This window comes from Phaenicophaeus curvirostris, chromosome 2 (genome assembly GCF_032191515.1).
Source record: "Phaenicophaeus curvirostris isolate KB17595 chromosome 2, BPBGC_Pcur_1.0, whole genome shotgun sequence".
Classification (NCBI taxonomy): Eukaryota; Metazoa; Chordata; class Aves; order Cuculiformes; family Cuculidae; genus Phaenicophaeus; species Phaenicophaeus curvirostris.
This window is the reverse complement of record NC_091393.1, coordinates 15,060,700-15,088,224: the sequence shown is the minus strand read 5'-3', so window position 1 is coordinate 15,088,224 and position 27,525 is coordinate 15,060,700. Positions and strand designations below refer to the sequence as shown.

General features: G+C 39.3%; 1 protein-coding gene across 1 annotated transcript; it reads right to left on the bottom strand.

Moving 5' to 3' along the window:
• Positions 1–157: 157 nt before the first annotated feature.
• Positions 158–25,213, bottom strand: SLC17A5 (solute carrier family 17 member 5). The gene is made up of 11 exons (XM_069851356.1): positions 25,120–25,213; positions 20,675–20,871; positions 19,068–19,301; positions 18,501–18,588; positions 15,647–15,733; positions 14,317–14,435; positions 13,274–13,432; positions 10,707–10,839; positions 8,916–9,063; positions 3,529–3,619; positions 158–1,993 (listed from the first exon to the last, which is right to left on the bottom strand). Exons 1-11 carry the CDS (start codon positions 25,178–25,180, stop codon positions 1,844–1,846), a joined length of 1,467 nt encoding a protein of 488 aa, XP_069707457.1. The 5' UTR covers positions 25,181–25,213; the 3' UTR covers positions 158–1,843.
• Between the last annotated feature and the right edge of the window lie 2,312 nt (positions 25,214–27,525).

The window sequence follows — 27,525 nt, the reverse complement described above, 5'->3', positions numbered from 1 at the left end:
AAATCAAAGGCATCAATTAATATAATCTACTTTTATTTATTGGAACTTTTTCCCTTCCTCCTTTTTAACCAAGGCTACTGAAAGAGTGCAAATGTCTGTAAACACAAAGTGAAACTATTCTTTTTAATACAGTGACAGATGGAAGATAGTACTCACCTGTAAAACTAGACAAGAAACTTTTGAAGCAGGTAATTTTCCAGGAAAACATGAACCAGCCCTTAATCCAGTCACCAGTCTTGTTCTGCATACTTTGATAATGGTGTTTTAACTTCAGAGAGATAGTAATTTTCAACAACAGATGCACATGTAAATATTCATTCCATTTATTGTGGGAACACTGAAGACACAATATAGCTTTAACATACTCCCACTGAACAGCTACTAATTTAATCTGAACTTCACGCTTTATTGTGGAAATGCTGCAGACAGAAACACAGATTTAAAGACAGTTCCACCATCAGAGAACACGACACTTCAAGGAAGGTCAAAACAAAATGGCTCTTAAGGCTAAAAAGAAGAGGCAGATGTCATTTCCTAGAAATGAAGGAAGGCAGGCTCCACTGGAGCAGCTTTAGTACTGGGCTTTCCTTTCAGATTGGTGGTAAATGAAAAACCCAGAGCCCAGTGATTTTCGGTTTTTTACCTAATTGCTCCAATCCAGGAATCTTTGGCAAAGGAATTCTCCTTTGCTGTGTGACTACAAGATTATTCAGCCATTTATTCTTATCGAGGCCACTGTGTTCATTTAATCCTACTGTGTGGTATTGAATTGCATGTTGTGCAAAGGATGCTCTTGACTGTCAAATTCTACATTGATAGGAGACTAAGAGCACCAGGTTCTTGCACTAGTTCTTTTTCACTCTACGTCTATCTGACTAACAAACAAAGCTGTCAGAGAATGAAGCTTCCTCACTGTTCCCTACACTGGCCTTATTTTATTGCATTTACACCGACAAGCTGACAAATACATCTACATGCAAGAGGAAAGAATTCCACTGCATTGATTTAAAGAGACAAAAGATGAACTGCCAAACAAAGTTATTTTAAGGTAAGCATGCACATATTCTATTTCTAGTCCACTCTTGCACACTGCCTAGATTTAAACCGCAGAGTTGTACTGCTTCTTCTTTGCACAGATGAATAAAAATAAGGCCTATTTAAAAACTCTGCACCACAGAGAACAGTAACACATGGCTTATTCTGTCAGTCACAACGGTACATTTTACTTCCTCATTGCTCCATATGAGCTGTGAAGCTGTATTTATGAAACAGGGAATGTATGTATAGTGAAAGCTTGTGTGTAAAATAGAATAAAATTATGTGTGTTTCTTAGACATTAATTAAAATACTGCCAAAATAAAAGCATTATAAAAGATTGTAGAAAACTAGAGCTCTTCTAGACTTAAAAAACCTACCAATCTCATCATGGAAATCAAAACACTTTTTCTTGGATACAATTGTTTGCATGCCATTCCTTCTTAAAGTACTACATAATCACTTTGCTTTTTCCTCTCATTTCATTATCAACAAACATCTGCCTACACAATTAATTTAGAAAATATTAATTAAAAATTGGAAAGAATTGGAGCCTAGCACACCGATTTAAAATATTGTCTCTGATCATAGATATGATATCAAGTCCTAGCATGAAACTATTATATGTAATCCAATGGTTTCGTGTTAGGAAATAGCACACATACACCGTCAAACAATTTTCAGTACAAAAGAGATACAGATAAAATAGTTTAACTGAAAAGCTCTGAAGACTCCTAGGCATCAGTAGGGAAGGCACTTCTCTGTCATGTAATTCTAGCACATTGGGATTCAGCACAGCTTTGGTATTTCAACATCTCTTTCCGTTTCTATGCAAGTGATATCCACTGACTGCCCAGTCCTGAACTTCTCCACTTGCAAATAATGCAAAGAAAATTGCTCCAAATAGATTAATAGAAGCAGCAATATAGAAAACGGTCTGCCATTCTCCCACAGTGTTCTGTCAAAAAGGGGAAACAAAAAATACAGTTAGTTTGCAGCTCCACACTCAAGAAAAGGTTAATTCTAAAACCAACACCACATGCCTTGCCTGTTTAAATGTAAATGCTATTCAGCATGATTTCATAGCAACATAAAAGCATTATAAACATAAAAGATTAAATAATCAGTATAGTCAACTTCAGTTTGGTGAGACAATTCACATAGTCTAGTGCAATTCTGATAGGACTATCTATGTGGATCAGTTTATCATCTGAGATGTAGAACCTTCATATCAAAATTCTCATTTACACAAAGGCTACACAAACTCACAGAGAATGTTTCTGTAAGGGGAAACACTGTCTTGCTTTTAAGCCAGGTGATCCAAGAACTACAGTGCTCTGCACTATGCAGTAAGCTATTTATGACTACTACGTGGAGATTCCAGAATCCTAAACATCTTAGCCCAAACAAGTTAACTATCTTTACTCAGATTTCAAGAGGAATCCCCTAAACTCTGATATTTAAGAAAGGCCTTAAGACGTAGGCAGCAAAGAACTGTGGTTTGTTTGAGTTTGTGTTTTTTTCTTCTTTTCTCTTTAAATAAAGAAGTAATATTTGTAGATGTGTTAAGGCCTTTTTTTTTCTCTTTAGTTCCAGAGGACTACTGTAACAAACCTGTAAATGATCTTACTACAAAAATAGAATAATACCAGAACAGTGCATTAGTATGGGGGGAAAAAAACCCCAAACCAAACAACAAAAACATCCCACTTGTTAAGATGTCTCAAAGAACTAATTTGTTTGGATTAATGTATTAATGAATATAATGAATATTTTCACATTATATTTAAAAAAATAATTGGAGTGATCACCAACTCCAAAAATTCAACTGTATCAATAAATATACTCCTCCCATCTTCCTTTCTGAAAAGATTTTAGAATAATTCATATAGTTCATTAAAAATAAAAAAAAAAGTCACACAACTCCTCGCTTCCTTTTTCTACTCCAAATCACCCTTTGACTAAACCATCTTAAAAGTCAAGCTAGGTGTATTCTGGAACTAACACAGCATACAGTGTCCAAATCCTGTAATGTACACACAAAGAGATGTATTATAAAACCCACATATTTAAATCTAGTTTCTCACTCATCTGACAAATGTTGGCCTTACACTTCAACACCTCACATGAGAGACGGATTTTAAAAAACAAGTAAGAACTTGTCTTGCTCAAATAATACCAAAACTATCTCACCTAGTTGGCACTTTAAGAGAGTTTTACTGTGATGAAAGCATATTCATTTTACTCCTTAGAGAATATAAGTAGTGAGTCATTAAAACTTTGAAGTCCTACGCAGGTCTTTGATTTTACTTTTATTTTCCTGATCAGAATCAGAAAAGTAAAGGCTAGGAATTAAGTCATTCACAGCAACGGAACTGTACAGCTTACACGGATAACCCACATTTCATTTCATAACTGCAGATTTGAGAAGACAGAAATAACATTTGGTGGAGATAAAAATATAACAACTGAAAAAAAAGTAAGCAGACTTACATTATGAGTGAGGTTCTTGGCAATAACTGGCCCCACCATTCCTGGGATAGTAGCAAAAGAATTTGTGATCCCAAGGAGAATTCCAGCATACCTGGAAGAGAAATTGTTAATGCTATTTATTAGATTCTCCTGGTTATCAGTCATGGAAATAATTTTGCCTAGGCATCATCTTGATCACACAGACAAATTAAAACACAAACATTCCAGCGGGAATAGCTTGCTTTTATTCCAGTAACAACTCCCTGACAACTTGGTACATGTGCCTCTGTTTCCAGAGACTAGTTATGGAATTTGAGTTAAATCACTCGTGGCCTTGCTCAGGATCCATAATCCAAACCCACATCCCCTTTGCTAAGCCACAACCAAACCATCTGGAATGGTTCCACTGGAGAAGTCAGAAAAGAAACACTGGATGCCTTGAAGTGGAAAAACAACAAGGAGTACGACAGAGTGCTGTGTGGCAATAGTAAGAGTTTGTTCAGGTAGCCTTGCTAAAATGTGTCTGGCAAGAAGGCACTATCCCCAGTGTGGAATATATCACCACTTACACTACAGAGTGTACGACTTGAGTTCAGAGCACTGCGGCAGCTCTGCCTTTCAGCTTTCTGTGGATCGAGGCCGATGGGAAACGGGCCTGACTTAACCAGTTTTGCTGGTTGCTGTTCCTGCAGCTCCATTCGGAGCCTTCCTGTTCCATGAACTGTGCTGCTCTATCACACACACGTGCACGCATATGCACCAGCGGCCATAAAAACTTGCTGGGAAAACTTGGTAACTTGCTTAACATCTAAGTCTCAGCACCTCATCTCTTGGCAATTCAAGATCTCCCTCATAGGAGTGTTGCAATAATGAAAAATCATGTTTGAAACTGTACCACAAGCACAGGCTTGTGAGAGAATCTGAAGAGAAATAAGAACTAGACATTCTACAGCTGAGCTCTACCTTCCAACCACAGGTCAGAGATACCTAAGGTTCAGATTTGCAAGATGGATTTGTGGGCTGAAGAATCATACGAAGTACCAATAGTTGCAGTAGTTATCTTCCAGTGATTTGTTTTTAGGCTATTTAGAAGACTGAAATTATGATCTTAACGATTTTAACAGAATAGAAATACAATCTAACTGCTAACGAGAGATGCGTAGCTTTTGACATTTTATTTACCAAAACAGGAGAATTCAACCATACAGCATTGTTACAAAAGGTTGCAATATGTGTATCCAGTTCAATGACGCATTTTTCCTGAGCAAGTCTAATATCTAGACTACTAGTCCATTTTATCAACAAGTTGATGTAAAAGTCAGTGCTACTTATCAGTTTAAAGCATGGCAACGTATTTTAGACTGAGCTCCAATGCCTTAATTAAAATGATCCTTATTTCTTATAAATGTAGCATGTGGTTGTTCCCTTAGGCAGATAAGCATACATAGCAAATTTCCATTTGAAGCCTTTAGGTGGAAGGAAATGCATTTTGCCTTCAGCCTACTTAAGCACTACAATACTGCTGGCACAGACTTCCAAAACTAAACACAACTTAATAGTTTCTCTGGTCGCCAAAGGCCTTCGGCAATGAATCGCTGGCTAAATGCCTCTAGTTATGAACGGTGTTTCTGACATAGGTTACATTCTTGATAACACTTGCTGTTGGATGCAGATAACTGCTATGCCACTCCCTTGACATAGTGAAAACTCCCACATGAAACAGGAAAGCAAGAAGTCACTTGTTTGCAGAGCAAGACTAATAATAAGCTACTGGTCAGGTTCTTATGGCATAGTGAGGACAGCCAAATACAAACCAACTCATGGAGCAGTTTAGTAGTAAAATCAAAGAGTAAAAAAACCCAGATACATGAATTGTTTATTGTATAACAGAGCTATGGGAATATTATGGGGACCCATTGTAACAGCAATACTAAAAATTGTAATCATGGGAACATATTGATGTAGATTTAATGAGCTGGAATAGAATACATTTTCCCCACAAGAATGATCTTTCTCTCTCCTGTCCCCAACTCCTTCTAATTCAATGCACTGATAGTATAATAAATACATGTCAGAAACCAAAAACACAGAGCAAATATTGCTTTTCCTTCAGTATCAGTATTTTCTTTTGCTTTTTTTCTGTGAATAGAATCATTATTTCTTTGGGATAATGTAAGTTTTAGTAGTAACGAGGGGCCCTTTGCTATTCTAGTCAGCATACTTTTAACAAATTAAAACAGGCATTTAAAGTGCACATTGAAACTGCTTTGAATCTCTTCTGGTTGTTGTAATATATTCCAGTAAATTAAAAAAAGAATATCAAGCTCTGGATAAAGTCTTACCAGAGGTTTCCTTCACAATTTTATGTAGATCTCATTTTCAAATTTTTACAATGACATCAAGCATTCCCTTGAAATTGTGAATGTCTGCCTTGCCATTTCATCCAACAAAGTTCAGACAGTTGCAAAAAGTTAAGCAGGAGGAAAAAAAAGCTTCTTTTTCCTCTTGATTTTGTACTTCTGTATTTACAGAAATTCTTTTTCTACAACCTATGTTACAAGGACATGTTCTTTTTTCCTCTGTCTCCATTTGGACAGATTTACCTTGAATTAAAGCATACATATGCTCAATACAGAATCACTGATTTCAATAAAACAACATCCACCCTAACCATGTTCCCATCCAGGAAAGTTTTTCCACACATGCAGCCATTTGTCTCCAGATGCAATGCTGGCCCAAAGTTCCTGAACTATCAGCAAGATCCCTGCCTCTCCTGTGCTCATAATCAATATGGTTCCTTCAGCCTATCCAAGGAAAGAAGAGCTAGAAGAACCTGTCTGATTAAAATGAAAGGGAATAAAAGCAGGACTTTGTTGAGGGTAGGAAGAATAGAGTGGGATTTGGGCAGAGGGATCAGCAGCAGTTCATGTGATGAATCTATGCCCACTGACATATATCAGTGTCATGCCATGTGATTTTTTCCCTTTTTCAATTCCTAAACTGAAATACTTTGTATACTGTCACATATGAATTCACTCTTGGAATAAATGCACTAGAAATGTAAAGTAAAGTATCTCTCAAATTAGAAAAAATAGACAAAAACCTAATTCTGGAAACCTCAGCCATCACCTGCATGCAGAAGCTCCTCATGTATGTCTCACAGAGGCACACACTGCAGTTGCGAAACTTCCTTTTTCCTGTTGCACACAGTGAACAGGATGAATTGTACTCTATGAGCACCATTTAACATTTTGTTTCGCTTCACTTGCTCAGTGCATGGTCTCAAGCCTTACTTTCTGCATGCTACTCACCTGCTGCAAGTAGCATTTAAGAATCCCAAATGTTTTCCCGTAGAATTCTTCACAATATTATTTTCACAACACACTTGAGAGATGGGAGTAACAATGTGAAACCCATCCTACAGATGGGAAATGAAAACTTAAGTCAAGAATGTGTGCGCCTACTGGATATTTGAGGTCCTCAGAGTCTTATTTGAAGAGCATTTTAACAGCATTGCTCTTAAATTCAAAGCACAGCTCCACTGATGTCTGTACACTTGCTAAGTAACATAATTTTTGCAAACCAGAACTTCATAATTTGATGAGGCATGCGAAAATAAGCAATAAATCATCTAGGATCCCATTAATCTCACTGGATCCAACATTAGCTTCTCAGCCGAGATGTTTAAATTTGGACTCAAGCTGCTGTGGACTCCCTTTCCACACTATAGTAGTCCAAAACAAGACTCAAGAAGTGCTTATCCTTATCCATAACTTAAGAGTTCAGATTCCTAAAGCCAGAGAGTGTGAACATGGTCCCCACAGATGATTTCACTAGAATCTGGTACAACTGACTTATCACATGCAAACTCTGTGACAGAGCATTGAAAAGACCGAAACATCCAAAGCAACATCCAGCTTTAAACCTGACCCTTCTTTTCTCCTGCAATGCCCGAGGCTGCCTCAGCCATTATGGGCTCAGCTGTGACATAGAGGGCTTTGGAATGAATACCAGCCTCCCTCTCTATACCACACTCAGTCATTTCTAGAGCAGGATCCATCCTGTGCACTGATCAAAGAATGAGTATTAAAACAATGACACAAAACTGCAGAGACATCCAAGTTCTGCCATTAAGTAACTTAACAGTCACAGAAGTTGTCCAGATCTTATGGATCTGTTCCTAGGTAACATTTCTACAAAATGTTTCTTCTTTCTCCACTCACACTTAAACTCATTTAATCTCATGCATTAGCATATAAATACTCTTTTCTTTGTTCATAAAGTCATTTGACTGTATTCATGTTGTTTAGCCTTGAGAAGAGGAGGCTGAGGGGAGACCTCATTGCTCTCTATAACTACCTGAAAGGACGTTGTAGAGAGGAGGGAGCTGGCCTCTTCTCCCAAGTGACAGAGGACAGGACAAGAGGGAATGGCCTCAACCTCCACCAGGGGAGATTTAGGCTGGACAATAGGAAAAAATTTTTCCACAGAAAGGGTCATTGGGCACTGGAACAGGCTGCCCAGGGAGGTGGTTGATTCACCTTCCCTGGAGGTGTTTAAGGTGCGGGTGGACGAGGTGCTAAGGGACATGGTTTAGTGTTTGATAGGAATGGTTGGACTCGATGATCCGCTGGGTCTCTTCCAACCTGGTTATTCTATGATTCTATGATTCTATGTCTACGTGCTACTGCAAATAGGTAAATGAGTGACAGTGCAAAGTATTTGACTTCTAGCAGTGCAAAGAGTGCATATGTGGACTTTCAAAACAATACCCATATACCCATGCTCTTCAAGAAATGGATGAATCTGTCAGGTTCTGAATTTGTAATACAACGGAGAAATTACAGGCTGGAGACTAACTTTCTATTTTTAAATTAAGTAATTTTGCTATACATACAGAATTCATCATGTACCATTAACAGGTCACAAACTCATAAATGAGAATTTTACACCAGTGTATAAAATATAGTTTCCAAATACAAATAATTTGCCTGTATCACAGTGCTGAGAAATGGTTATGTTCAAACTAAAGGCTGATAGTTCTAAAGGAAATACTTAAATAAGTGTAACAATTATATTACGCTGTTCCAAAACCACTGTCCTATTAAGATCAGTAATCAAACAGGACAAAAACCTAGTAAATATAATTACACGAATTACATTATTTCTTACTGCAGGATCGAAAATTGAGTTATTTTAGACTGTTGTTCATATCATATCCTCTGCCAAACCTGCACTTTTGCAAAGACAGTGCTTAAAATTTTATTCTTGAGTCATTGTCAGTGTTTGTATTCCATGTCAGCACAGCACATGTTCCATAGCTAAATCTCACAAGCACGCTAGCAATACAAAAACCAAGTGGTCATAAGTGTATGAGATACACCAACAACAGCTTCAGCAATACTTACGAAGGTGCTATGTCCAGGTGGTTGATACTATAGCCAGATGTACAAAATCCTCCTAGTGTGGTCGATATGGTCACAAATGCAACAGCCAGTGCATAGTTGCAGCCTATGAATCCAGCTGCTACTAAGAACACCGCAGGTCCAATCATTCCTTTAAGACAGAAATCTTAAAATCAACGGACTCCTAAAAGTAGCTCTAAGCTGCATATAAGTTTTCAATGTAGCTTTCACCACCACCTAGTGTACAGAATCCAGCACTGCACTAGGTGCATTACAGCGGGATGGATAGCAAACTTTTTGCTGCCTCAGAAAATTATAACCAGACCAGAAAAATCCCACTCTGGCTGCAAAGAACGAACTTCTAGCTGGATAAAAAAATTAGCAATAATCAACAGATACTGGAAGTGACTTCACAGATAATTCTTATTTATTGTTGTAAAAATAATAAAAGCCACTTCACTGGTAGGTGAACAGCGCACTGCAAAGAAATTGCCCCCATTTAACTCTCCAGGTTTCAAGAACACACATAGGCTTCTGCAGGTCATACTCAAGTAGGGCTGGAAGGGTTTGTACAAATATATACATATATATGTGCATATATACACACATACATACATATGTATATTTCTCCTACAGACGTCTAGAATAAGCTTTATTTCACATTTACAAGATCTGAATGTCTGCTATATCTGTACTGGAGCCAGTTGTACAATTTAGAGAACCCAGGTTAGCTTTAGAGATGCCACACCAGGTACTAGAAACAGCTTAGCAGTCGTCATGAGCCAGTGCATGCTGCTTCCCACATGCAGTTAACTTTGGTACCCATTTCCCAGCCATTTATGTGACCTCACCATCACCTCTGAAAACAGCTCCAAGTACATGCTTCTGTTGATGAAGCCAACATAACAGTCCTGCTTTTCCTAACACAACAGCACATTCCATCTCAGTTGTATATGCTTGGATGTGAGGCTCTGCAGTAAACTGGATCACCAAAAAGGGGTAAGCTTGAAATATGAAAAACTTGAGAGCTTATTACAAGACCTGCTTCAAAGAAAGCAATTGAATAAGCAGAATGGAGAAGGTGGCAAGGATGGGCATATATCAAGCAGGGTGAAATTTGTGTGGATCACGTGCCTCATCTTCTTTTTTATTTTTCTTCTTTCTACTGCCCTCTCTTTTAAACAGCAATCCATTTCTGCTTCCTAAATACAGCCTTTTACTCGTATTCCTTAAAAATCTGATCTTGTTGAACTCTTGATGATTTCAGGTCACCTCTCCTCCAAATTAGTCAAGACTATTTTGGATTCTGTTTGGGCTTCCTACCCTGGTAGCAACTGTAAATTTTGCAAGCGTATTCCTATTCAGGTACTTAAGTCTTACATAAACAAAACACTGAACAGCACAAGGCTGAAACGGGCTCACGCAGAACAATATTCCATCTCAGTTTGAGAAAGTCATTCACAAGGTATCATTCTGTCAAGCATTATCACGACTGTAGTGGTGATTCTACCTTACCATTTATTTAATAAGTTTGCTTGTACAAATGATGTGTCTCTACCTAAACAAAACTTTTGGCACTCTCTTACCATTCTCTTATCCAACAGACCTACTTTTTTATGGAAAAAGATAGGATATAATCTTGACAAAGCAATATACAAATAAAGCCGCTCCTCTCAAACCTTGCACAATCCTGCCTAATCGCACAGCAGAATGCCCCACTACTCTCCCAAGCCCTTCATTTTTCCCAGATTGATACTATGATATATCCCAAACAGAGATGGTACTTGCACTTACCTATTAGGGTAAAACATTTGCGAACACAAACAGTGGACATGTTCCGTTTTTCCCGTAAATAATCAGCAATTTGCCCCGACAGAATTATACATAACCAGCAGCCAAAATAAGGCAGGGCAGATAAAAACCCATTCTGTTAAGGAGATAAACCAAAGACAGTTAAAACACTGAAATGACAATTCAATATTCTGAAAAATCACTCATGCTGGAGCATTAACAAAGATTGAACCAGAGGCATCAAAAGCATCCATCCACATAACTATTGTCGGTATTACCATAAAAAAAATCCCTAGGGACAGAAAAGCAAAGCATTTTAAAATTACTGATCTGTAAACTCTCTGTTGCATGACCTAATCCATAATTACCAATGCAGCCATCCAGACGAAAAACTCAGTGGTTTAAATTAGCAACTGGGTTCAGGAAAAAGAAAACTATACATGAAGGTATCTTGTGGATATTAACCCAATCATGCAAGTTTCTATAAACACCAATTTCAAGCAGGACAGGCTATGGAGAGAGTTACTGAAGTAAGTGGAAGCTGTAAATATTAGTAGAAATTTGAAAGCTATACAGAAGGGTTTGGACTACTATAAACTCTTCAACCTTATATTATAGTATATCTGTCTGCTGAAACACCTGATGTTGGCTGTAATCAGAGAGAAGATATGCAACTAGAACTTTCATCTGATCCAGGCTAGACATCCTATGATCCTAAAGCAAGACTTCTGCCTGATTCTGTATGTTTTTCTACTGAGGGAAAACAAAACGTTTTTTGCTGCATAAATTTACAGACTTTCCATACAATTATGTATAATTACTGATGATAAAGTGATAATTTGACCCAATACGTGATTAGGTATTTTGATAGCTACCAGATAGAAATACTCTTTTACACACTACTATAAATATTTATTTGTCAAAGAACAATCAAATACTGCCCTAGAGAATTTAATTTGAAATGAGACCAGAAACACTTCCGCACCTGAAATTCACTCTATCAGCACTCAACATGTTGCCTGTTGGGTCTCAATACTCAGTGTTCAAAAGCAGTAAGTAAAACTTTGAAAAACAGAAGACAGTCTCATTAATAAAAAAACCCAAACAACTTCTTTTGAACCACTGTTCAAAGACACAGCATTATTTTTAACCAATTCCTTTCTTATTGGATGGAAACTAGCAGACTATACAGCACCAACTGTAAAATATTTAAAATATTTTAAATAGCAATGAAATTTCCATCTAAATGTGCATCAACAAAGTTAGTCCAATGCCATTATGCAAGCTTTTTCTTTTTCTTTTTTTCAGATGTTCACAACAGTCAGTACTGAAGTACTGAGTCACTCCAAGAAGAAACACAACCCAGAGACATAGGAAACCACTTCACAGCAGAATCTGTTGGCATTTAATGCAACAGCATTTTACAAAACACATGCAATCAAGGGCTGTTGTAGTAAATGACTTTCATAGATGTTTATGCAGGTATTCCCTCGAGAGGCATAATAAAGAACCCAACCAGCAACTTCAGCTAGTTTTACCAGCCATTTTGCAGCTAACCCTACTGCACCCTTCTCTTCCAAAGCTGAGATTCCCTGTCTTTACCTCCCAAAATTGCTAGCATGCCTCTTTCCTGCATGATGTGCATCATCACTTTGCTCCAGACTAGTATGATGTGTTCAGCCAGGAAGACCAAGCTAAACTTCTTGGAATTTCTGAGCACCTTTTTATTTGATCTGCACCAGCTTCTTCCAGGTATATTATGGCATAATATATATATTATGGAAACTTTCTCATTATAGACTGATCAGTACACTCAAGTAATTGCTATAAATAAGAATGTTCCACCCCCCTCACCACCCTAATTTTTCCCTGATACGTATTCTCAATTTTAAAGAATTCCTTGAAATGTACTTTATCTGGACCTTAGGTCTATGGGGCTTTTTTCACCCTATTTACCTTACTTTAAAAAGGCTTTTTACCTCTGCTGCTCATTGTAGGAAAGAAGCAACAATTTGGAAAGAGATTCAATCAGATTGAATTCTCCTTTCCTTAAAATACTTTCAAAAATGCCACTTGTCCAATGACTTCCTTAGTTCTATTTTTCTATTTAAAAAGTTCTATTTTAAAAGCTCTATTTAGTTCTATTTAAAAAACTGGAACTGTTCTCCTCTATGAGCAAGCAGAGAAGTAGCAGACAGTATTTCAGAAGCCATAAAACAAGCTATAAAATCTGAAGCAATCATACAAACCTTAAAACAGAGAAAAATATTTTTATAGGTTTTGTTTTAAATCAAAGCATTTAAAAAAGGGTAACATATATTTTCAACTAGAAAAATGAGCTTGAAAGCTAGCATTAAGCTAAATGTCAAATAAGTCCTAAAAAAAGTGGAAATTACAAGGCAGGCAACATTTTCAATCCATCTGCTTAATTGTGGAGATTTTACCATTTGCCAGCTCCATATTTACGTTCCAAGTTCTTCAACAGGTTCCTCCATTCTAAACAGCAGGGAATATATCTTATTTAATTTCTTTAATTCAGAAGAAAGTGACTATATTTTGATTTGTCTCACCTCCTGTGCATCAAACCTCAGGATCTCCTTCATGTATGTGGGTAAGAGTGTGAGAAGTGTATAGAAAGTCCAATTATAAGAGAAGTGTGCCACAACAATAGCCCAGAGCGGAATGGACTCCAGCATAGGTCTCCAGGGAACAGATTTCTGTGTAGAAAGCTAGCAAGCAGGAGGCAGAAAAAAAGGGAAGAGCAATCAGGACATCAAAATAAACATTTACTAAATAGAGTGTTTTGATCCTACCCAAGTCTATGCTGCTCGTTCATTCCGAAGGGCATAACATGAGTCTCATGGCATAGATCTAAGTTATCAGCAATGAATGAATTACTGTGTTCAGTCCTCACTGAACTAAGGTATGCCACCACTCTCTTGTTTACTATTGCAAAGTAAACCAATTACTAATACGTTTTGTAATCAGAATTTCAAAAAGTATGCATACCCTTTTTGAGATTTGTTGCCTTCTGCTTTAAATATTTCATCATTTACAGTAGAAGACATCCCTTGTATTTATTTAGGTGATTCACTTAGTTTATTTCCTACTCAATCTAAGATATTAAATTTGGTGTCTCAGCTAGCTTCACAGGCTGTAAATTCATATCCCCAGTCACAAGAACGAACTCTTATGCACACTTCAGGAACCGTCTCATTAGCATTTTCAAAATGTTTTCTCCACAAACAGCAATGTCTCTTACTTTAGTAGACACTTTGAAAAAAAAGGTGTAAAGTGTTGTATTGTGAAGTTTGAAGACATTACCCAGGTCTGAATCTGCTTTAAGAAGAAGTGATGGACTTGAGTTCTTTCTTTAAAAAGCATGGCAACAACATGTGTGACAAAAGCCATCATTGTAAATGCTTTGTATAACTAAGAAACAATCGGTAACCAAACAGCTGTACTGTATTTTCATTTTTTTTGTTTCACAGATTCTGCCTTTTATCTCAGATTAAGGATGCTTTTCTACATATCAACAGTGTATGATGCCAATGACAATATTTGTCATTCGTGTTCTTACTTATATAAATATGATTATATCAAAGTGCTGTACCTGATCTTTCAGAGAAGAGAGTATATATTCTTTTTCAGCGTGTGAAATGCTCTTGTGAGTTTCTGGTGTATCACTAACCAACCACATCCAGAAGAAGAACCATAATACACCAAGTGCACCTATTGTAGTGAAAATATAAGTAAAGAGATAGAAATAAAATCATGAGCAATTATATTGAGTAACACTCTCAGAAAATTTAATTAGAGTTTTTTTCCAAATACCGTAATATAATTTTAATGAACATTATTTTTCTATCTACATACAAACAGTAGCTCCCCAAAATGGCTTAATAGTACACATTTAGTGGTAATAATAATGGACTAAGCAGGAAAGCGGCTTTTTTTGTTGTTTATTTTTTCCTCTTCCTCTTGGAAGTGCCTCAGACAGCAAGAAAGTTGCATACACATACATATTGTATTTTTATCAGTCACATGGAACAGCCAGAAAGGATATGGCTTACCCAGAGAAATAAAACTTCACATTAAGTTTAATCTCAAAAAATACTTTGTGCAAATACATAGACTATCACTACATACAGCTTAAATGATGTACCAATCTTTTTGTTTTTAAGCCAAACCCCAAAACTGTCATTTGAAAAAGGTAACTTTTCAATAGTCAGTCCAAATCAACTGTAGTTCTTTGTAACGACAACATTGTAACTTATTCCATTTTGACCAATTCTTTGTTTTGAACCCTTTTTAGGTGGTTTTGTTGAGGGAAACATAACCCTTGTTTTTTATTCTGGATACTCCCTTCCCTATGCAGAACACAAAATGGCTCAGCCAAGTAGATACACCTACAGAAAGCATCATTTAGATCTACAACATGCTGGTAGAAAATATTTTCTGTTTGAGCTTCTTCTAGACCATCACTCACAATAAACATGCTGTGTCTTGTATTTTGGCTATTTCTTTAGGGTTCCAGTGACTGCTAAAGTGGTTTTCCACAGTCTCTATTTAAAACAGCAGTCTTTTTTTCACACGTTCTTTCATTCAGAGTAGAAGTTTGTTCCTGGGATTAAAGTTATTAACTCAATTTCACACTTCAAATAAGAAATTTCAGCCTGTTGTTTCCAAGTGGTAGGAGAGTTAAGAGTATTTGACTTGTACCAGCTTTTGTCCAACTCAGGGACAGCTTTGCACATTGAAAGGCTTACGTAGTCACACACAAGAATCTACTTAACTTTAAATAGCTCTAATTTCCCAGGAGGAATAAAATAGCAACCTTACATGTCAAACACATTTTTAAAACTTAAGTAAATTTTATAGTATAGCATGCTTTTCAACAAGAGTATGGATTGTATTTTTAACAATTAAAAAAACCAGCTTACCAAATATGTAAAACACATAAACCCAGTTCATATAGTAGCAAATTAAACCAGATAGTGGCAAAGAGACAACAGTTCCCAGCTGTGCACCTGCCAAAAGAAAGCAAAACTAAGTAGAAACCCAACAATTAGATCTCCTACAGATAACTTAAACTAAATGGCATTTCACAGTTATTTTGTTTTATTTTTTGGTAATAAATCATGCAGAAAAGATTTGTCACCACCACTAGAGGGCTGCCATTTCACCTTAAGGAAACACAGGCACAATAAGCTGCCTTGGCATCTCCAAGTAAACAGAAACACAAAGCCCTGAGCATCCAAATTAAAATCAAAAAGTAATAGAAGACAGGCATTCTTGGCATATTCATCTCCAACGAAGGGATGGCTCTAGTACATCAAAACCAATGCAAATTAGTCAATTGGCATTGCTGCAAAAAAAGAAAGCAGAGCACAGTACAATTAAGGATGTGGCAGGAGGGAATATTCTGACTTTATATAATCAATTTGCAGTCCTCATAACTTCTACTACCTCCACAGAAACAAGAATCCTAGAAACAAAAGCCAGAAGGCGTCCATATAACCAGTAGGTTCTAATCACATGGTGCCGGAATTCAACAGGGTATACGATCAGGCAAGGAAGAAGAGAAAGACAAGCAATTCAGATAGAAGCCCAAAGTGAGAAAGAACTATTCTTGAGTTTATAATTCAATACATATTTTTCAATGGATGGTGAGTTCATTCCCTCCCCAATCTAAACTAGAAACCCAACACGGATTATTTACATACTTAGGAAGTCTACTGGTGATAAATAGTAGAACTTGTCTCTCAACGTTAGTCACATTATCACTTCTCCAAACCTAATCTCAACTCAGAAAACATTATAGTATGCTGATACACTGGCTGCCTAGATTCCAGAAAGCATCAACTACAAACAACTAAACTACATACTTTATGCAAAATACAAATTAAAGTAACAAAACCATATAAGCTCACTTATATGGTCTCTTAGAAAATCAACATGATCACGGTTAGATAAACTAGAGATGACATGACTACCAATCAAGAAAATGTGGGGAAAAGGAAACACTCTAAGTTTAAACAAGATGCCTTATCCATGCATGATGGCTAACAACTGGCAGTTCCACAGTGACAGCCTCTTCTCACTAGTAAGTTATAGCATATAGCTTTACAAGATACCAAAGGGCAGTTCAAAAGCTCCCAGTTGTTGAATTCAGTAGATGTCAATCCCTACTCAGTGCTCTCAGCTCAGCTTGTGTGCTGGCTTTCACATAAAGACTTCTTCTAAATCAGATTTAATTCACTAATATGGCAGAAAACAGATACCAAAAAAGAGAAAAAGCTTTCTGCTGCGTTAGGTGTATTACAGTGACTTGTGGAAGGTCTGATGAGTGCCTGAAATAACACAAAGGAAGCAATGAGACACTTGGCTAGGAGGGAAGTATGGAAATGTGAGGAAGAAAGGATTAAGGCTTCATTTCTGCTTGCACAAGTGAGCCACTAGACAGGCTTAGCTATTTGAGTAACTGTAGCCGTAGTTTACATGGTATAGCCCTGTCTTCTTGATGAAGCCTAAGTCTAGTAAGAAAGACTAATTAATACTAACAAAAGTGAGTAAAAAAAAACCCTATTACTTCATGAAGTGAAAGCAAAATTTGTCATTCTCAAAGAAATAAAATACATTTTGACTAGTAAATTTAGAAAGCTGCATTTTTCAACTGCCCTATGAACACTGCACTGAGCAATATGACTGACTGATAAATGTCTAAAACAGTTGAAGGCTCAATGGAGAGGGGGAAGACCAAAGTGTCCACGAAGCTCAGGGAATAATGCAGGGTGTGACTGACTGCAGCTGCTGCAAAGGAAGCTGACTTTATCTCAACACAAAGGGGACCAAAGGGTGGTGTTTGTTTTAGACAAACAACTCTGTCAGTTGAGTGGATCAGCTGACTACATCAGCAGTGGAGTGGATCAGCTGGTGCTATAAATGTTTCTTCCCAAGTTCATTAGAAGTGTGACTTTCTCCCTGAGTTAGCCAGACCAGCACGAGGGGAGTGAATATGTGGCTCAGCCCAACGCAAAGTACAAAACCCAAACATCTAACCACAGAATTTCTAAGATATCAGTGGACTTGAGCTGCCTTCAACCCATCTATTCCTTCCCAGTGACTAGTGATTTCTAGTGTCATAACTGAGCATACTAGAGATTAGTGATGCAAGTGTGTTTGCAATTGCTATATTTTGCTAATTGTTAACTTACAGTTGTACTGTGCTTTCAGTCTATTTTGTATCACTCTGCTAAAACAAAAATCCTGTGTAACAAATATCTTCAAATAAGTAAATTTGGTTTCAAACATTACAACTTCCATGGTCAGGAAGTACTGGACTCTGACAAGGAGCTCTTGCTGCAATACCTGGAACACTGGACATTTTCTTCCTTGAGTTTCTCAAAAAAAAGACTTTAAAAAAAGACCCCCAAAACCAACCAAACCAAACACTTCTTTCCTGTGTTTCTGCCCCAGCTTTTTGGTTCCTAATACTAAGTCTCTTTTATTTACAGTATCTTCTACTAATCAGCTTCACAGTAACTCTTTGCACCACTCTACACCAAAGTTGGTCTGAAGTTCATATTTAGTTGCAGATCAATACCTTTTCTCAGAGTTAAAAAAGCCATGAATAAATGAAGATAATGAATGCAAAGCAAGATTTAATTCAATATTATCCTTTCCAGATTAAATGCTGACTAAAATTTATAATATAAATCCCTTTGATTTAATTCAATCCTCCCCGTTCCAGCAGTAAAAATGTATAATCCTGTTATCAGCGTGGGAATTTCTCACCTGCATATGAAATACTAAGGAGCTTGCTGCGTTCCAGTGGAGGAGCCCAAGAAGACCACATAGAATGCATAGCTGGGAAGGTAACACCCTAGAAAACAACATTTCATTCTGTGGAAACGCGACAATTTTAGAACTCCCTTAAACTTTGCAGGTTTCAAAGTATATTTCATCATAAAGCAATAGTACAATCTGTTAGTTCCTTGTTTAGCAAGAAACCACTTTAAAAAAAAGGGTACAAGGGGTGAGAGTAAGTAGACAGAATTTATTTCTTCTGGATTTGTTTCTGTATATACTGGAAGAGCTGCAAAAATACAAACGACATTGTTCTGAGCTCCTGGTTTCTGACAAATGAGAAGAGATAACTCTAATTTTGTCTCAAGTGTCCTTACAAATAAAACCTTTTTCTTAATCGAAAAGCTTAGGCTAAAATACAGGGCAAGCTTTTTAGTTATTGAAAAAAATTAAAACTAAGATACTTAAAACGATCCATACACCACTCCAGCATACTGACACCTACAATTTACTAATTCAGATATATTTTCAAGTTACATAGAGAAAAAGGTTTACCTCTCCCAGTCCTTCCAAGGCTCTGACAGCTATGAGGTAGCCAACTCCCAGATCTGCGGCTAAAGGAGTAAGCAAGGTGAATACAGAGGTACCAAAAATGCCAAACCCCAGTAACAGCTTTCCTCCAATTTTGCTTGCAAGATATCCTCCTGGAATCTGAGTCATGATATAACCATAGAAAAAAGAACCAAGGATCCATCCCTGAGTATCAGCGTCCCAAGAATATTTTTCCCCCTAAAAAGAGAAAGAAACCAAAATGCCATAAGTACAAAACAGCAGTTTCTTCTGACAATATTGTATATAAATTGATCCATCATTTAGTCCTTTATACCTAAATTACAAATCTTTCATGGCCTTCTCTCAGGTAGTTTATGGTCTGCTCAGATATGTCTAGCCCACCACAACAAGAAACCAAAGTGCTCAGGAAGTTCCCCCTTTTTGAGTTCTAAGCAACTTGGATTAGGTGACACAGGTACAGACTACATAGTCTGCATGAGTGTGGATCCTATTTCTGTACCACAGTGTAGATATTCTGTCATGCTCTAGAAAATGCCATTTCTGCAGAAAGTCATGGACAGAAAAGCAAACAAGTAGATGAAGATGCTTATATTTAATATAAAGAAAGAGAGCAGCCAAGGATAGAACACCAAAGGGTATGTAGAAGAATAGGATAAGCACCACAGAGGGAACATGAGTTTAGCAGACAAAGCAATAAAAGCAAAGATAATTGATATAAAGAGCCTGAAGCTATAAAGGAAGTCAGCAAGAAGTCACAAACTGTTGACCAATAAAGTGATTTTGAAGTTTGGGATCACTTCCAAAAGCCCAATTTATGAGCATCTAAATAAGCAGCATATATTTCACAGAAGTGATTAGACAGAATCTTCTTCCCATAAAGTTTGCTGTTACAATTTGTGCGGGATAAATAATAAATTAACCACTAAACAAGGAAACAATCAAAGGCAGGAAAATAGCAACAGTGCTCAGTAATAAAATTAAATTATTAGGTGAGATCTATCCAAGTCCAAAATCACAAATTTGGGAGGGGTGGGGAGGTTGGGTTTTTAGATTTTTTTAAAGCTTTTTAAACTATCCAGCAGTTCAGCTAAGAAATGTGATTTACAGATTACTGGAAGGAAGTCAGAGATAAGCATATAAAGACAAAAATCATGATTTGGGAACGAGATCAAAGAAATGAGAAGAAAAATATTACTTGTTAATTTGTAATGAAATTTCATGCCATTGAGACTGTATGAAGAACAGGCAAACATGGACAGTGATGTGAGCTCTGACGTGGATTTAACAGTAATGGTTGATCACTGGCACATAAAACAGTGAGTCACAGGAGATCTCTGCAAGGTCAGATTAGCCAATTTGTAAGGAATAGAACAGAAAGGATGTACATAAAAAAAATGACTGTAAGCACTTCTAAACTATCTCATCATTTAAGGCTATTATTTTTCATAATAGCTTTAAAAGAACCATTGAAAAGGCCATCTGGTAAAGAACAGCTTGTTCTTTTACCTAAGTATGAGTCATCAGTCACAGACTTCTATTAAAAAGACTTTTACACGTGAAGTTACAGGACAATATGTTTGAGACCTCACCGTTGTGTTGCGAGGAACATTTAGGCTGGAGGAATGCTCTGGACACACATTGGAAGTTGTATTCTTTATTATGCTTGTGTTAGGTTCTACCATATCCACCAGAGCAACGCTCAGGTTCACACGTAAGGCGTACAGGAGGAAGAAGCCAAAAAAGGCCAGTAGTGCTAGATTGTAGCGAGCTGAGCAGCATGCAGGGACTGAAATGAGAGTAAATGAGACATTTTTGTTTTAACAGAACCTAACAAAATAAGAACAACCGATAAGCAGTTTTTACTAGTAATCTCAGAAATTGATGACTGAGAAAAAGAAAAAAACAAGCTACTTATTCGAGTTTTAAGGGGTGTATTCAACAGTAGTAGAGGCTGTGGGAGCCCAGTTTTCTCCTGATATGCAAAACAAATGTAATTCAGGTTTACGCGACTGGTAACTAACGAAGCAAGTGTAGGGGCTGCAGTGTAAGTGTGGTGTGTGGCCAGCAGAAATTTGGCAGAGATCATTCAGTACTGGGAGATTCAGATCAGACTTGAGCTGTACCTTGGCCAGCACATCACCAGTGGCAATAAACTTTGCATCTATACAAAATACAGTTTACAGCTCTGCAGATACTCTTTATGAACTGGAGATGCCCGAATCTACCGAGCAGAATTGTTGAGAAACTACTTGAAGAATCTGCTGAACTCCTATATAGTTAGGGGGTGGAATTTATCCTCTAGTGATGAAACTGTGGTGCTGGCAGAAAATTTTATAACCTGGACGTCTGAAACTCCAGGAGTGCTGGGGATCAGCACCTGCAGATATTACACCAGTCTACAGTGATCTCATCTTTCTCTGACTATTCAGAATTCAAATGATGAACAGAACAACTATATCTATGAACAACAGGAATGACTGGAGCTTCCTCTGCTACTGCAGTATGTCCTTTAAAGGGATACTCTGATCTGCAGTAATAAGCAAAAAGCACGCCCTGTGGACAAGCTATCTGAAGACGCTCCCCTTCCCAATACCTTCCTAGAAACTTGTCTACGTGGTTTTGTCCTTTTCAGTGGGGGAACCAACAGAGCCTTTCTGCAAGACTGTATTTTTCATTAAATTAGTAGAACTTTATACTTACTATGTTCATTTAGTAAATGATTAATAAGTGACGCTACTGCACAAATTTGTAAAATGCCTTCCAGATCTGTGGTAACTGCAAGTCTTGCCTCAGCAGTATTTGATAAAGGCACATCCAATTTTTAAATGACATGAAGGAGAGCAGCCAAGATTTTATTGCTTACTTTAAAAACAATAGGCACCAAGTGCAGGAAGTACTTACTGCACAAAAACTAGTCAAGCAGCTTCATTGTCTCTTATTGTTGTTTAAAAAGCAGTTTGCCTTAGGTAGAAAATGTACAGTCATGTAATGTATAAGAATTAATATAATCACAGGTAAAGCCATTTAACCTTTCCACTGACTGTGTTTTCTGAGGTTAAACAATAATAACAGAAGGCTGAATATCACAATGATGATGTAACCCTTTCCTTGGAAATGCAGATTAACTGGAACATCTCTTACTTATCCTCTGGAAGCCTCTCTCACTGGTATACACCTTGACTGGAAAACAAGCTCCACAAAACAGATGAGCAAGGACTTAAGATCACTAATGTCAGTTGCATTCTTTTTTCCAACTGTAAATAGTTTTATCGTAACAATTTAACAAACATGTAGATCTGCAAGTCTGAAACACATGGCTGCTAAATTATTGCTTCCCTGTCTTTCCATTAAGTGCATTTGCAATACCCAAGAATATTAGATCAGGTTAACAGAACAGAATATTCGAGAAGATTCCAGGCGTGTTTCAGTCCCCCGTCTCTTCAGAAGGTTGCCATAATCAGAGAGAGACAGACATTCATATCCCCCCTTAAAGTTTAAGGTAGCTAATCATGATGTTCAAGGTCTTACCTTGGTTAGTAGTCTTAGATCCTACATCTATAGTTAATTCTGATTTCAGGGGCATATTTTCTAATACTGTAGCTATACCTGAACAAGATTTTAACTGCAGTTAAAAAAAAAATAGGTCTGCGCTGCAAGTTTCATGGCAGTTAAAGGAAATTGCTCTTCTGCTGTATTTCTCCTTGTGGGCGAGGTGAACCACCTCAACTGGAGCATGAAGCATTGTGCAAACTTAAGAACATATTGCTTTAATAACTGGCTTGAGCTCAAACTTCTCTCATTATGGCACTTTTAAGCCACTTTGTGAGCAGCCTCTCTTACTGCAGTTAGACATTTCCCAGGTAGGTTAAAGTATTTTTGCAGGGCATTCTGAAGAAACTAAAAATGTTACTTCACTCCTTATAGTTCGACTGCTCTGGGAAACTAAATGGTACAGACAAACCCCTACACACATTATCTCTGTTGTTATGCCCTGACCCGAAAATGATCCTCTTTGTGCCTTCATCCACCTTGCTTCCTCTCCTTGCTTCCATAACAAGCAACTAGCCTTACTCAAATTCTGCTGTAAAATGAAATCTGCCATAACCTCAGTGGACCCCAGCAATCATAGAGTCGCCAGGTTGGAAAATATCTTTGAGATCCTTGAATCTGACCGTAGCTGTCCACTACTAAATCATATCCCTAAGCATTTCATCCACCTGTCTTTTAAATACCTCCAGGGATGGGGACTCAATCACCTCCGTGGGCAGCCTGTTCCAATGCCCAGTAGCACTTTCGGTGAAGAAAATTTATTAGAAGTCTATTCTGAACCTCCCTGGCACAACTTGAGGCTATTCCTTCTTGTCCTATCGCTCGAGAGAAGACACCACCGCTCACCTTGCTACAGTCTCCTTTCAGACAGTTGTAGACAGTGATAAGGTCTCCCCTCAGCCTTTTCTCAAGGCTAAACAACCTCAGCTCCCTCAGCTGCTCCTCAGAATTGTTCTTCAGCCCCTTCACCAGCTTTATTACCCTTCTCTGTACATGGTCCAGAACCTCAATGTCTTTCTTGTAGCGAGGGGCCCAAAGAAGCTGGAATTACCCACTTGTCTTCACTGAAAAGAGACCAAGGAAGAGGGCGACACACGTGTACCGCCAGCAGTGCTGAGGAAGCTGGTGAACAAGTTTTATGAGAAGTGGCTGAGAGAACTGGGGTTCTTTAGCCTAGTGAAGAGGAGGCTGAGGGGAGACCTTATTACTGTCTACAACAATCTGAAAGGAGGTTGTAGCAAGGTGGGTGGTGGTCTCTTCTCCCAAGTGATAGGAGATAGGACAAGAGGAAATAGCCTCAAATTGTGCCACAGGAGACTTAGGTTGGATATTAGGAGGAATTTCTTCACCAAAAGGATTACCGGGCACTGTGACAGGCTGCACAGGGAGGTGGTTGAATCACCATCCCTGGAGGTATTTAAAAGATGGGTAGATGAAATGCTTAGGGATATGATTTAGTAGTGGACAGTTATGGTTGGACTCAAAGATCTCAAAGGTCTTTTCCAACCTGGCGATTCTATGACAACACCACCTCTCCACCCCCGATCCTTGCCAGGACAAAGAGCTGTGTTTAACCCTACTGCCCTCTGCCACTGCCTCTTTCTCAGGACCAGACGCCTTGGAGGCCATGGGGCTATGGGCTGTGGCCACAGGACCTGCTGCAGCCGTTACCCTTCTGACACCAAAAATGCCAGCAAATAAACTCTCTAAGACTCAGTTTGGAGTTTTAGAAAGTGAGCATCCTTTATCAGGCCCGGGCAACATGGTTCATTCATTCTCCATCATTCACGTGCAATGAAACAAAAGCTTGTTACAGAATATATTTCCCACTTACACGTATACGTACAATTTTTCCCAGAAATCCTATGCATAATCTATTATTCCCCGAGGTCTAGTTTTAATGTTATTATGAACTTCACAGCAAATCATAGAATCATAGAATCACTAGGTTGGAAAGCACCCACTGGATCATCGAATCCAACCATTCCCATCAATCATTAAACCATGTCCCTCAGCACCTCATCCACCCGTGCCTTAAACACCTCCAGGGAAGGTGACTCAACCCCTCCCTGGGCAGCCTCTGCCAGTGCCCAATGACACTTTCCGTGAAATATTTTTTTCCTGATGTCCAGCCTGAACCTCCCCTGGACCTCTCGCTAATTTGGAGCATCTCTCCAGCCCAGATCACACCGCACACAAGGCGTTTTCCCCTCCGAGGAATGAACAGTGCCTGGAGAAACACCGCTTGAAAGAAAACACGCTGTCAGAGGGACGTTCCGTCTGACTTGCAAAAAATTTACAGTTACTTAGACGCAAATCAACTCCGCTTTAGCTCAAATCAGAAGTACCCGGCTCTCTGTCACAGCAGCACCGACAGGGCCCGGCCGAGGAACCGGCCCCGCGGCTCCATGGCAACGCGACGCCGCGGCCCCGGCCCGGCAGATCCGCAGCCAAGAGGGAGGGAAGGGTCCCCCTCGCGTCTCACCTGTGCCGGGCTGGGTGTCCCCGAGCAGCGGGGTGCGGTCCTCTCTCTCCGCGCTGTCCATGTCGCCCCCTCGCAGCGTGGCCGCCGCCAGGACGGCCCCGAGCGCCCGCCCCGCCGGGCACCCGCTGCTCACGTGACGGCCGGTCATGTGACCGCCGGAAACGGGCGGAAGCGGCTTCAGTCGTCGCGCCCGGCCGGCCCTCGGCGGCCATCTTTAGTGAGGGCGGGGGGGCGGGGGGCGCCTGTCCATCTGAAGCTCTGTCGGACACGGCGGCTGAGCGGCGGGTGCCTCCCTCCGTCTGGCCTCGTAGAGTCGTGCAGCCGTCATAGAATCGCAGAATCCCTAAGCTGGAATCATAGAATCATAGAATAACCAGGTTGGAAGAGACCCACCGGACCATCGAGTCCAACCATTCCTATCAAACACTAAACCATGTCCTTCAGCACCTCGTCCACCCGTGCCTTAAACACCTCCAGGGAAGGTGAATCAACCACCTCCCTGGGCAGCCTGTGCCAGTGCCCAATGACCCTTTCTGTGAAGATTTTTTTCCTAACGTCCAGCCTAAATCTCCCCTGGTGGAGCTTGAGGCCATTCCCTCTTGTCCTGTCCCCTGCCACTTGGGAGAAGAGGCCAGCACCCTCCTCTCTACAACCTCCTTTCAGGTAGTTGTAGAGAGCAATGAGGTCTCCCCTCAGCCTCCTCTTCTCCAGGCTAACCCCAGCTAAAAGAAAAAAAAAGACCCAGCTAACCCCAGCAGAAAGAAAAAGAAAAGACTTTTGAGATCATCGAGGCCAGCGGTGCCCGTCCACTGCCAAACCATATCCCTAAGCACTCCACCCGCCCGCCCTCTGAGCCCCTCCAGGGATGGGGACTGCACCACCTCGACTGTTCTGGGAACAGTCTGGAGAAGCCTGGAGAAGAGGAGGCTGAGGGGAGACCTCATTGCTCTCTACTACTGCCTGAAAGGAGGTTGTGGAGAGGAGGGAGCTGGGCTCTTCTCCCAAGTGACAGGGGACAGGACGAGAGGGAATGGCCTCAAGCTGCACCAGGGGAGGTTCAGACTGGATGTCAGGAAAAAATTTTTCATGGAAAGGGTTGCTGGGCACTGGCAGAGGCTGCCCAGGGAGGTGGTTGAGTCACCTTCCCTGGAGGTGTTTAAAAGACAGGTGGATGAGGTGCTGAGTGACATGGTTTAGTGCTTGATAGGAAGGTTCCTTGAGATGGAAGCCAAGGTGCTGATGTGTTTGCTGCTGCACCTCTGCTTCAGTAGGAGAAGGTTCCAGCCAGAAGAAACTTGCATAAACCAAGTCTTTAAGTCCATGAGTAAAACCGATGCCTGGAGCGATGCCTTAAAATACACCAACACAAATGAATAAGCAGCATAGGATAAGTATTGTAATAGAGCTTCTCCTCTCCAAATTGGTGCTTTTCAGCTTCAGTCAAAGCTAACAACAGGGTAGAGGTCTTGTGAGTTTTACAGGCTCTTACACAGGAGTCTACCTCTGCTTGGCTTTGCCCTGTCCGGGCTGAGTGCTGAGTCATTCTGATGATCCCACCAGTCATCTGCTGAAACCCTTGGCTTTGCTAGATGCCCAAGCCATCATACCGATGTGTAAATAACTGCCTGGAAAATTTTGCTGGGAAAATTTACTGGGAAATGGAAGAATGTAGAAGATTCCTGGCAGCGTATTCAGCTGTATCGTATTTCACAAGGTAGATGCACTAATTTTGCAAGTATCAATAGAATGACTGTAGCTGTGTGCCAGTCATACAACATCAATGCGAACATATGAAGCAAACCAGGATTTGTGTTCTGGTTCTGAAATTCAGCCTAAGAGTATCTTCTCTGAGTCAAACTTACTTAGAAATTAATCTTCTAACCAGAATTATAGAAAGAAAGCCAATTGCTTTATTCTGACAAAATGCACATAAAATATATTTTGCAATTTTTTATGCATTATATTTTATTTAAAGTGGAAATTTGTTTTGTAGCACTTGAGGTCTGTAGCTTTGCATTTCAGACATGCTGTGCTCTTCTTGGCCTTTCTGTGCGTCCCACCGGGGAGAGACCCCAGCACGCCAGCACCCAGCCCGTGAGGAAGTGGCTCATGGGCCAGGACGACTGTGCTGTGCAGGGTCGTGAGTATGATTGCTGCCATCATAGGTTGAACCCCAAGCTCTGGCTATACTCCCCTAATTATAACACAGGGAGAACAGAGGACTTCAGGAGCTGCAGCAATCAACAAAGCTTTTCTTAGGCTTCCTCTTTTTTTACCTCTCTCTTATTTCTTCTCGCTAAGTATCTTAAATCTACCTACACTGTCAGTATGAGATAACGCCAACAAACCTTGCAACAGCAAGGAATGTGGATTTCTCTTCCCCTGCTGCCTCCTTCTCTGATCTTG

Coding starts and splice junctions, on each gene's coding strand:
- SLC17A5 (XM_069851356.1), bottom strand. CDS start 25,180: ATGGACAGCGCGGAGAGAGAGGACCGCACCCCGCTGCTCGGGGACACC. Junction 20,872..25,119: donor GGACACCCAGCCCGGCACAG/GTGAGACGCGAG, acceptor CTCTCATTTCAG/TCCCTGCATGCTGCTCAGCT. Junction 3,620..8,915: donor CACCTGGACATAGCACCTTC/GTAAGTATTGCT, acceptor TTTCTCTTCCAG/GTATGCTGGAATTCTCCTTG.